The sequence below is a fragment of the Pelophylax lessonae genome (assembly GCF_965119305.1).
Source record: "Pelophylax lessonae genome assembly, chromosome: 1".
NCBI classification, from domain to species: Eukaryota; Metazoa; Chordata; class Amphibia; order Anura; family Ranidae; genus Pelophylax; species Pelophylax lessonae.
In genome coordinates this window covers 805,785,845-805,798,239 of record NC_138768.1, presented here as the reverse complement: position 1 = coordinate 805,798,239, position 12,395 = coordinate 805,785,845, and the positions used below count along the sequence as shown (strand labels likewise).

At 49.0% G+C, this 12,395-nt stretch overlaps 1 protein-coding gene across 1 annotated transcript in view; it reads right to left on the bottom strand.

Annotated features, from left to right (window-relative positions):
- The window catches only part of LOC309549589 (piRNA biogenesis protein EXD1-like), a gene marked incomplete at its 3' end in the record, with an annotated part of 299,356 nt that overhangs the window by 155,842 nt on the left and 131,119 nt on the right, over nt 1-12,395 (bottom strand). The window contains exon 6 of the mRNA XM_082249962.1: nt 8,912-9,018. Coding sequence (XP_082106088.1) covers nt 8,912-9,018 — 107 coding nt within the window. The remainder of the gene's footprint in view (nt 1-8,911; nt 9,019-12,395) is intronic.

Here is a 12,395-nt window from a genome sequence, read left to right as displayed (position 1 = left end):
CAGGTATTACTGGGGCCTTCAAGCCCAGAATATCCTTCTGTACTATCAGAAGGGAGAACTGCTCTACTTTTTGGCTCTGCTGCGTGACAAACATGTCCACTTCTGATTGCCAAATTTATTGGACCAGGTGTTAGAGAATTATGGGGTTCAGTTCCCATTCTACCTGTTGGATGAGATGGTAACTGATTCCCAGTAGATCTGCTGGTTTTATCCAAATCCACATATCGTCCAGACACGGGACCAAACTTTGGCCTAGTAGGTACAGAAGACCTACTACCTTGACCCAAATTTTTATAAAGATCCCTGGATTTGCTGCCAAGCAAAAAGGAGAAGCTCTGGGCTGTCCACGTGCAGCCCCCTCTTCTGTAACTATGGTGCATCTGAGAACTACTTGATGTTCCCCGTACCTTGGAACATGTAGGTAAGCATTTCTTACACCAAACATTGTCATACAGACATTTTGGTACAGATTTTTTCTGACCATGAACTTCTGTTCTATTTTTAAGGGACAGGTCATAGTTAAATTTGGTACCAGTTGTGAGACCAACTCCAATTGGTACCCTTCCCGATGCAGAAAGTAGGAACTGGCAGAGATGTTTTCCCATTGGGAAGCAAAATGGGTCAGTCTGCCCCCTACACTGACGCTGACGTCAGTTAGATTCTTTAGGTTTAGGCCCAGGTTTAAGGAACAACAAATTGTCCCCTTGTTTTCCTTTTCCAGAGCCTTTCTTCCTGGCCTTAAATGGTCTTTTTTGATTTTTGCCTTGGAAGTTTCGAAAGGAATATCTTCCTGATTTGTCCTTTCTCTTGGTGGGGAACTTTTTCCCCTTTTCTGCAGATCTGGACAAGGTATCATCAAGTCCTGAACCGAACAGTAATGAACCTTCAAAGGGCAGGGCACAAAGTCTTACTTTGGAGTTTGTATCACCTTCCCAAGCTTTGACCCAAAGCGCCCTTCTAGCAGAATTTACTAATGCTGCTGTTTTAGCAGATGCTGTTAATGACTCCACAGCTGCGTCTGCCAAATAGGACGCAGCTTTACTAATCATGTTTAAGGAATCTATCAGATCTTGTGATCCTGCCATACTGCGGACACGTTTTAACAGTTCCTTAAGCCAAAAGTCTGTATTCCTGGCCATACAGGTATCAGCTAAGGCTATAGTTGTATTATATGCATTAGAATCCCAGGCCTTACTTAATACGGATTCAATCCTGCGATCCATAGGATCTGTAATATGCCCGGCATTTTCAAAGGATAAATCTGTTCCTTTTGATAACTGTGCCAGGGGAGCATCAAGTTTAGGATTTTTTGTGAATACCTCCAATTCTTGAGGCTCAAAGGGAAACCTTCTTTTCCAGTTTTTTGGTCTGGATAAGGCATGTGTAGGCACTTTCCATTCCTGGTGTATTATGTCTTTTAATGACTGGTGAATGGGAATGGTTCTGTACTGGGCTTTCCCCAAGCCCTTGTACACTTTGTCTTTGCAAGAAGACTTCTTTGCCGGAATAGGAATTTCTTCAGTGTCATATACCACTTTAAGAAGACCCTGCATATATTCCAAGGAAAAAAGATTAACTTTTTCCCCTTCACTGTTATTTTCTGAGTCCTCCTCTGAACTAGAAGGGTCTCTTAAATAACTAGAACCTTCTTCTGGATCCTCTTGTTCCCTAACTTGAGTTGAGGGAATGGATAGAGAATCCTCCCAGAGGGATGGGGGTCCCCTTGACCACCCACCGTCTTGGGAGGACGCATTATCTGCTCCTTCCACTGCTGGGACTAGAGGGATAGCTGCTGTAGCCTTAAAGGACTGTACTGTAGCTACCATTTCCTCCCTCATAGATTTAAGCAAATCTTTCATTAGGTCCTGCCCTGCCAATTTATTAATGCAAGTCTGACATAAGGGCTTTGTGTAAGATTTAGACAACCTAACCCTGCATTCCCCACATTTTTTAGTTGAGGATAAGGGTCTGGCAGGGGCTTCCTGTGCCGGTGGCGTACCTGTGACAACACATGAAAAGACAAGAAGAGAGGACACCATGAAGCGACATAACCTTCTTGCCTACCACTACGGCAATATACAGGAAAAAGCATGGCATGGCATACCTGTCACATAATAGAAAGCAGTCGGCCGCCATCGGTATCACTTACCCGATCCTGTCACCACCTGCGTTGCCGCTTTCTCCCCTGTAAGGATTGCGGCTGCTTGTGTCTCTTCCTGGGGCTTCCGCCCTCTCGGAGTCGGCGAGTCAGCCATAGTAGTACCGAGTTCGCTCTGATCCGGCGTCTCCTCCACGCTGGGTTTCTTCCGGGAGTCAGCCGCTCCGCCCCTTCCGCCGGAACTTCCTGTCTCCATAGCGAGGCTTGGGGCTCACTGCTCGGCGGGAAATTCGAAATCCTTACCGCCCAGCGAAGTGAATGGAGGAGACTTCCTGCAGAGACCAGCAGGACTTCAGGTATGAGGGACCTTCACCACAAGGCAAACCGCACTACCTGGTATGTTTGGCGACCTGAAAGCTCCTTTTTCCAAGGACACAGCTAGGGAGGAACCTGCAATTAGGCCGACCGAAGCTGCCTTCCAGGGGTACCGTCTTGGCCAGCTATTTGCCTCAGGTTAGTAAAAAAACAAACGTTCCGATGTGAGGTTGGAAACACAACTGAACTGGAGCTAAGGATGGGTGGGACCCTTTTAAACAGCTGCAAATTAGTTGTGTTTCCTGTGAGGCGGAGCCACAATCTCCCAAATGTAGGCCGTCCTGGAAGGATGAAAGGAGAAAAAACAATACACGCTCAAAGAGGACCAGATCCTCTAAATAGCAGCCTGCAAAAATGTTGCGGCCAAAGGAAGCATCCGCAGATGCCAACACATCCACTTTATAGAACATTGTGAAAGTATGCACCGATGACCAGGAGGCCGTCTTGCAAACCTGCGTCAATGATGCCTAATGACGGAAAACCCAGGAGGCACTGAGCTCCCCAGTAGAATGCGCCTTGACAGGGAAAGGAAGAACCTGACCCTGGATGGAATAGACCTAAACCACCACCTGTCTGATCCATCTGGAAATGGTCGCAGGGGAAACGGGCAACCCTTTCCAAGGCCCATCTGTGAGCACAAACAGTGAGTCTGACTTTCTAAAAAGACCCAGTAGCTGCCTGGTACACCCTATCTGCCCGGTCCACATCCAAGGCATGCAAAGCAATTTCCTTCGGATGTGTTAGCCTGGAACACAGGGAATGCAACACAACGTCTTCATTCAAATGAAAAACAGAGACAACCTGAGGAAGGAACGACTGGACAGGGGTAAAGAACCACCTAATCACTGTGAACCACCAGTAAGGTGAACGACAGGATAACGCAGCCAACTCCGACACCCTGCGTGCAGAGATGAAAGCCACCAAAAAGGCCACCTTCTGGGACAGCGTAAGCAGGGGAATCTTCTGAAGATTCTCAAAAAGAGGCTTCTGGGGAGGACAGAGCACCAAATCGAGGTCTCAAGACGGCAACAGAGACAGCACTGGAAGTTTCAAGTGCCTAACTCCCTGAAGAAAAGTACGCACCAGGGAGTATGTAGCCAAAGGCAAATGAGGCCGCTGAGGTCGACACCTGACCCTTGATAGTACTCAAGGCCAGTTTCTGCTCAACCCCCATTGAAGGAAGGTCAAGAACCGAGCCACCGAACAAGAGCGAGGATGAACTCCAAGAGACTCACACCACGCAATGTAAGATTTCCACATACTACGGTAAATCTTCCTAGAAGTAGGTTTCCTAGCTTTTAATAGCGCTGAATACACCGACTCACGACTAAGTCCTTGGGACAGCAGATCCTCCCCGAGAGGAAGCTTCCAAGGAACATCAGCGACCAGCAGCACCAGATCAGGGAACCAAGCCCGGTGAGGGGTCTGGGACCACTAAGATGACCAGAATCCCTTCTGCTTTGATCCTGTGTAGAAGCCTTTGCAGAAGTTTGAGGGGAGGGAAGGTGAAAATCAGATGATACTGACCCCACGATGCAACCAGCGCATATGTGGTGCCTGCCAGAGGATCCTGTGACTGAGCCACAAACCTCTGCACCTTTCTGTTGAGGCGGGAAGCCAACAGATCCACCTCGAGGATGCCCTACCGGAGACACAACTGATGAAACACCTCCGGATGAAGGGACCACTCCCCTTGGTCCAACGCCTGCCGATTGAGGTAATCCGCCAGCCAATTTTCCACCCCGGGAATGTATCTGGCGGAGAGGGCTGGAATGAACCATTGTGCCCACCTTAAAATGGCGGCTACCTCCAGAGCCGCCAGTACACTTCTTGTGCCCCCCTGGTAACTGACATAAGCCACGGCCATGGCATTGTCCGATTGAATAGGCACTGGACATCCCTGAAGAAGATCCGTCCAATGTCCAAGGCACTGTCTGATCGCATGGAGTTCCAAGACATTGATCAGTAGTCTGAACTCTTCCAGTGTCCAGATCCCCTGAGCTGAATATTTGCAGAGGATGCCTCCCCAACCGGACAGGCTGGCATCCTTGGTGACCACTGTCCAAAACAAGGGGAGCAACCAGAGGCTGTGGATTCTTGTTCCATTTGGCCAGAATCTCCCTTGAACAGACCTTGTATGGAACTGCGTAAAACGGAACCGCCTCAAAAGGTAGACACCATAAGGCCCAGCACCCGCATGCAAGTCCAGAGGGATGACCATCTACTGGACAGCAGGAGACAAATTGCAGCCTATAGTTTCTGGAGTTTGCCAAGAGGAAGAAGCACTCTGGCTAAGGCCGGGTCCAGAGTCAGACCCAGATAGTCCAGCTTGTGGGCGGAACCAGAGCAGACTTCTGAAAATTCAGAACCAGCCAAACTCCCTCAAGCTCGTATCGTGATTTCCAGGTTTTCCACCAGAGCTGTAGGAGACTCCGCTCGCAGAAGGACGACATCCAAGTAGCCCAGTACCGCAATCCCACATTGGCATAACAATGCAAGCACCAGGGCCAACACTTTCTTGAAGACCCGAGGAGCAGAGGCGAGACAAAAAGGTAAACGCCACAAACTGATAATCCTCCTCTCCCACGGCAAGCGGATGAAGCGCTGGAGACCTTCACTTATTGGAATGTGAAGGTAAGCGTCCTTGATGTCGATGAAGGCAAGCAAATCCCCCTTAATGCCTCGAAGCCACCACCGTGCAAACGGACTCCATTCTAAACTTCTGCACCTGCACAAAGTAGTTCAGCAACTTAAGGTCCAGAATTGGATGCACATGCCTTCCTGTAAACCGGTTTGAGTAAAACCCCTGAAAACATTCCGAATTCGAAACCAGGAACATCACACGTTAAGAAAAGGTCTTGCACTGCCCCAAAAGGAGCTTGTAGGTGGACCGGAGACAGTCAGATGTTGGAAGAAGAACCTTCCTGGAGGGTAAGACCGAAACTCTGATCTTGAAACCGGACCGAATGACCTTGTGGACTCACTTGTTGTGGTACCAGGGGAGTTCACGGGTCTGGAAACCAACAAAGACGTTCCTCCACCCCAGATATGAGTGAAGGCGCACCTTCCTGCTGAAGGGGTCTTGTCCGCGGGTCTGGAGAAGCCCGCACTTGACTTGTCGGACCAAGTTCACTTGGATCCTCCAGAGGCGACCCTGAAGGGCTCCGACCCATTGTCAGTTGACCCTGAGGGACTAAACAACTTCCTATGAGCCGAGAAGAAGGGCCCACATCTACAATGAGGATCCTTGCCCTCAGTAGCCTGCAGAAGAAAAGGTACTCTTCCCCCCTGTGTGACCTTTAATGATGTCATCCAAGGTAGCACCAAACAGGCAATCTCCTCGTAAGGAAAGATCTGTCAAGGCCTTGGTAAAAGTCTGATCCGTAGACCAGCATTTGATTCAAAAGACACGCAGAAGGACCACTGTCGAAAAAGAGAGCTGAGCCACTAGGGGAGCTGCATCCAAAGGGGCATCACAGATAAACTGCAGCCCCTAGACCAGCTGGTCCGCCAGCTTAGCAAAGGGAAGGGGGAGCTACTCCAACCTCCAGGTCACGGCATAAAAGCTTAGCCCACTCGGTCAGAGTCTGCAACACCAGGGCAATGGTAAATATCGGCCTCAGTGCCAAACCAGCCAGGGTGTACAAATTGCGGGCCACAGCCTCCACCTTCCTGTCAGCCGGGTCCTTAAAGGCTGGGTACTCTTCAACTGGAATTATGGTTACCTTGTTTAATTTAGAAACCGGAGGGACCCCAAGGGGACGCTTTGGTCATCCCCACTCTTCATTGACAATTCTGTCAAAATAGGAAGAGAGGAAAGGAACTCCTTTGCCGCTCTGGATGGCTTGTGAGTGCCAAAGGGAACCTGCGCCTCCGTCTCAGTAGTAGCTGCGTCCTCCAACTTCCCTGCAAGTGCAAGTCCCAAGCACAGAAACAACCAAACAATCAGTGTGTCTACCAGTGCCTTTCCTTGCACGGTTGTAGAAGCGGAGGAATCATCCTCACTATCTGAGGATTCAGCACGTGGTCACAGACCCAGCAGGGTGACCCACGTCCGCATCGGCCAAATCCGATTCAGGATCTGAGGTGACTGATGAGGCAGGGTAAGATGGGGGGCCCCCTTATTGCCAGCCCGTCGCCAAAAAAACACCTCCGCCCGGGACACAAGGGACTCCAGGACCGCCATCAGTGCATCGATGGATGGATGGGACCTGAAAGGCCCCCCAGCCCCAGAGAGAGGATCAGGTGGGGAGATGTGCTCCAAAAACTCCATGAGTCAACAGGGGGACCCCACAAAAAAGTGTAAAATACAGCTTAGGGACAACACCCACCGCTCTGGCAGCACCACCCGGTTGCCAGTCACAGAGCATCAATCGAATCCTCAGCAGAGAGGGAGAGAACCCCACCAGACTCAAAACCCTGCAGAAACCAGGCACCGCAGCCACCAGGAGAATCTGCACTGCACGAGCAGCGATCAGGAAACAAAAAGGATCCAGGAGTCAGCATCAGGGGATGAGGAGGGACTCCCACTGCCGAAGTTCAGAGGGCTCCACTGTCATGGCCACCGCTATTGTCAATGGCAAACCACCGCAAAATGGCCGCCAGACCACACAAACATGGCCGCCTTGCATTAAAGCACGCAGACTACAAGAAAATGGCGGCCTCGCGCAGAACCACGAGGCTCCCAGGGACCCAGGAGGAATCCCTAGGCCTCAAGGACCGGCCCAGGCAGGACAGGGGGCCCTGGTAGGAGCCCCCACAAGGTAAACCCCCCCCTCATCTGGTCCCATCGCCAGCATAGCATCCTGCCCCCACTCCAGGAGGTGGCCAGACCACCCACACAGCCGCAGCCTAAGTGGAGGGGGGGCAGGTGAAGGGGGGCGACTGACAGAGAGAAGGGGAACACGGTGGGCCGTCCGTCACAAAGAGGGGCCCACGTCCACCCCAAAACCCTCCAGGGGTAGAGGGGGGGACAGCTAATCACAATACCACTCCAGGGGTAGAGGGGGGACAGCTAGTCACAATACCAGGAACCAGGCGGGCACTGCTCCAGACAGAACCCCTCGCCATCAAAATGGAGCAGCTGTCGGCCAGAAGGAACGCCGCGACTCGGCCAAGACCCCGTTGTATGCGTTCTTATGAGGCGTTGAACTCGCAGGCCAGCCCCTGTCAGGTGGGGCTATGTCGCAGCCAACCTAGAGCAGAGCTGAGGTGTGCGCAAACTCGCTAGCCAGACTGGGGTGACCACTGGGATCTAGATTATCCAGCCCGTCGCCCAGTCCCACAGTTGATTGTAGATCTCACAGGAAAAAAACCAGGAGAAAAAAAATGTCTATCTAAAGAAATAAATTGCCGGGACCAGAGATCCCTGCAAGGAACTAGGTCCTTACTCCTAGGCAGAAAAAAAACCTATAGCAGAGAGAGGGAGTATTACCCCTGGGACTGCCCATAAGCCTAGCCAGACTTTTTCTGCCTAGTGTCCTACTCCTGTGGGGGCAGTATAACCCAATGGTTAGGAACATCAAGAGCTGTGTCCCATCAATGAATGAAAGAGAAAACCCATTTATCATTTTCCATCAACTTCACAATTGTGTGCCACTTTGTGTTGGTCTACCTCTATCACATAAAATCCCAATAAAATACATTTACATTTTTGGTTGCAACATGACAAAATGTGGAAAATTTCAAGGAGGAGTGAATACTTTTCCAAGGCAATGTATGTATCTGAGATGCTCGGTTGTATTGTCTCTCTCACTTGTATGAGAAGCGAGAACACATAATGTGACTAAACCGATACCTGTTGTGATAATATGCATTTGTTTACCCTTGAAAAAAAAGTAAGGATTAGAGAATAGTGAAGACAAAATCAAAGACTGGAATGAAAAAAAAAAACACAGATCTAGAAAGCCATGGTAATCAGTGTACCACCGTTGGCTGCTATCAATATACAAATATTTAGAGGCAGCGCTGGAACAAGAAACAAGTGAAAGTGGGACACCACAGCATGAAGGCCCACATAAAGAGGACAGGTGATAACATTCAGCAGAGAGATAGACAGTGGAGGTGAAAGCAAAAGAAGAAATAGCAAAACAAGCAAAGGAAACACAGAGAAGCTGAAAAAAGCAAGACGGAATTCAAATAGATGTATAATGATTTCCGTAGATCCTCATAATACCATAAAATATGGAGGTCTCTGCCTAAATCACATGATCGTGTCTGAGTTCAGATTCCTGTACCCGCTCCTGACTGCATGTCACATTTTGACAAGTGTGTGTCTGTGCAGCTGCTGCGTCTACATCAACATCTATGGGTTGCCTGCGCACAGCTCCGAGGTGGATGCACAAGCAGGAAAAATCAGCTTAGCACAGTGGATGCCTGTCTGAATGAGCCCTGATAGAAAAATATGAACATTTTACTGTTTAATATATCATGAAATACCTGCTCTTTCTATGATCTGCAGGCTGGTGTGGAGAGCATCTCTCGTTTTACTTTTTGGCTTAAATTCTTTGGTTAGTTCAGGATCCTGAGAGGGTGTTTCGATGTCCCTGAGAGAAGTAAGGTTCATAATTATAAGAGTACATTGACAAGGTTTTTTTTAAGGGGAGTTTCCCTTCTGTTAGAAAAAACCCACAGAAATAGAATGTATATAAAACAAAACCTTGCCCTCCCCATCCTCTGCTTTCCTTTCTCCCCTCAACCCCATTACTCATTCCTCTTCTTCCTTGTGGAGAGGTTTCCATAATTTACTTTCTGTAAGGCCCCTTTCACACAGGCGGACCGTTCAGATCCACCTGTTCGTTTTTTTGGTGGATCTGAACGTTCCTCCCATGCATTCCTATGGGGCATCGGATGTCAGCGGAGACATGTCCGCTGACATCTGACCCGATCCGTCAAATCTGGACGGATGGAAACCCTATTTTCCATCCGTCCAGCGGATCGGATGATAACGGACCGACGGTCCGTTCCCATCCGATTTCCCCCATAGAGATGCATGGGGAACTGACAGCTGTGTCTCCACACACAGCACGGAGACACAGCTGTCATCCTTCTGCTCAGCAGGGGATCGGCGGATCGATCCCCCGCTGAGAAAAGCGGAGTCCGTTTGACGGACACAGTGTGTGAAAGAGCCTTTACACTGTCAGTTGCTTAATTTTATTGCCTTCTTTACCAGGAACCATCCTATAAGTATTCCTTTAGTCTAAATACCAATATTTACTCATGTACTGTACACAGTGTGACTTTTCCATTGTACCTTTGTACCCGTTATCAAATGTTTGATGAAGAAATATTAAAAGTAAAAAAAACAGCACATAAAATTGCCACACAAGCCATTTTTTAATATAAATAACTAATTAAATTACAAGATTTTAGGCATCCCCTGCAATAGGAATTTTATTTTTGGGACATGCTGCCTAACACTGCAACTTTTTCTCTTTAGAACACTGAAAGTGGACCAGGTGGTTTTAATGAACCAGACCCTCTCAATCAGGATTCAGTCTTGAAATGATATAGTAGAACAAACAGAGCAGAAATAGATAAGACTCTACCACTAATTTTGTGTAGTATGCCCTCTACGACAGCTTGTAGGGGTATGAATACTTTTTTAAGGCACTGGAATTATGATTTTCTCTCTCCCGATTTGCATACAGGTTCTAAGTCTGGTGGTATCCACCTTCAAGACAGTTCTGTTTGCACAGTTCTACATGCAGCTACTTTAGAAGGTTAGGCTCCACAGGAGGATACCGAAGTTCGTGACGAGGTCACGGGGTCCTCTGACAGATGACGCCTCATCCTCGGCTAAGGCTTCTTCTGCAATTCCTGCGAGGAATCTCCAATCATCCTGGTGGCTGTAAACGTCCCTTGGGGGCTTTCTCTCAGAAGACCAGTTGTCCCAAGGGCTGATCTACCATACTGCTTTACAGTCGCTGGTTTTAATGGCTTAGCTATTGAAAATCAGGTACTGAGGGATAGAGGTCTGTCTGGATCAGTGATCCCTACTATGATGAAGGCGAGGAAGTCATCTTCCTGCAAGATATACCATCGTACATGGAAATCATACATTTCTTGGTGTGAGTCGATTGGCGCTCATCCTCAATCCTTTTCTGTGGCTCGGATACCATCAAGGGCCAAGTGTCTGCCTTAGCAATCTTTTTTCAGCAACCCCTAGCCACGCACTCTTTAGTTTGTACCTTCATTCAGGGGGTTTGACATGTGGCTCCACCTGTACGGTCTCTTTTGCCGCCGTGGGATATAAATTTAGTACTTTCGGTTCTCCAGAAACCTCCATTTGAAAATATTCGGGAGATTCCCTTGCCTACGTTATCCCAGAAGTTGACTTTCTTGGTGGCTATTACTTCGGCCCACAGGGTATCGGAATTGGTGGCATTATCCTGTTGCCGTCCCTATTTAGTGGTCTATAGAGTGGCTAATAAAGTGGTTCTTCGTCCCTGTCCACCATTCCTGCCCAAAGTTGTCTCTGGCTTCCATTTGAATGAGGACATTTTGTTGCCATCCTTGTATCCTAAGCCAGCTCATCCCAAGGAGTTTGCCTTGCATACCTTGGATGTGGTTCATGCGATTCGGGTGTATCTGGCAGCTACTGAGTCGTTTCGGAGGTCAGACTCGCATTTTGTGACGGATGGAGCAAGAAAAGGGCTGGCTGCTTCTTCGGCTATGATCTCCAGATGGATCAGACAGGCAGTGACTCAGGCCTATTCCATTAAAGGTCAGGTTCCACCTTTCCCTGTCACGGCAAAATCTACTCGAGCGCCGAGTTCTTGGGCCTTCTATTATCAGGCTTCAATATCGCAAGTTTGCAAGGCAGCCACTTGGTCGTCCGTGCATTCCTTCACAAAATTCTATAAAAAGGTAGATACTTTGCCATCTACGGATACTTCTTTTGGCCGCAAAGTTTTGCAGGCTGCTGTTAAGGAGGGGCTGTTCCCTATTGAGGGGTGTTTTTCTTTAAACTTTTATTTCTTTTTCATTCATTGACGGACACAGCTCCATATCTTTTTTGACCCATGGTTATGCTGCTCTACATAGGAGTAGGACTAGGCGGAAACAAAACTTGAATACGCCCACAGGGCAATCTTAGGGGGTATACTTCCCACTATCTGCTATAGGCAGGGCTTTTTTTCAGCTGGAACTTGGAGGAACTCAGTCCCACCACCTTTGGCTTAGACCCTCTGTTCCTTGCTGACCGCTATCACTTGTAAACACAGGGTAGTGGTTGAGTTCCTGCACCTTTTTTCTGAGAAAAAAAGCCCTGGCTATAGGACTTCAGTTTGAACTGCCAGGTCAGGAGTAAGGACCTGGTTCCTTGCTGGGATCTCAAGTTTAAGCATTTCTTCCTTTTTTCAGGGAATTTTTTATTCGTTTATTATTTTCTATTCCTATGAGAACTACAATCAAGTCAGTTCCTGAGAGAACTACAATCAACTGCCGGACTGGGCGATGCACTGGATATCCTAGATCCTTACATTCTTCCCAGTCTGGCCAGCGAGCGTGACTCAACTATTATCTCCACTTTAGGTTGGCCGTGGCATACCCATACTGGACTGGGGGGGGGGGGGGGGGGGGAGTTTGGCTGGCGAGTGAAATACCTCGCAAGGACGCCTAGCCCTGGTAAACAGCATTGGTCATGGCCAGTCGCAGCGTACCTCTGGCCCGCAGCACCCCCATTCTAAGATGGCACGGTGGACTGCCAAGAGTGGTGCCAACTCGGTTCCCAGGTGAATTGAGTAGTGTCCCCCCTCTCCTCTGGGGAAATATTGGGGTGGACGCGGGCCCTTCCCTCGGGATGTTAGGCCCCTTCTGTGTCCTTCCTTCCCTTATGGTTCCCCCCTCTCACTAGCGGAGTTCTCCTGCACAGGTCACCCTCACCTTACCCCCCCCCCCAGTCCCCCCTCTGGCAGCACGG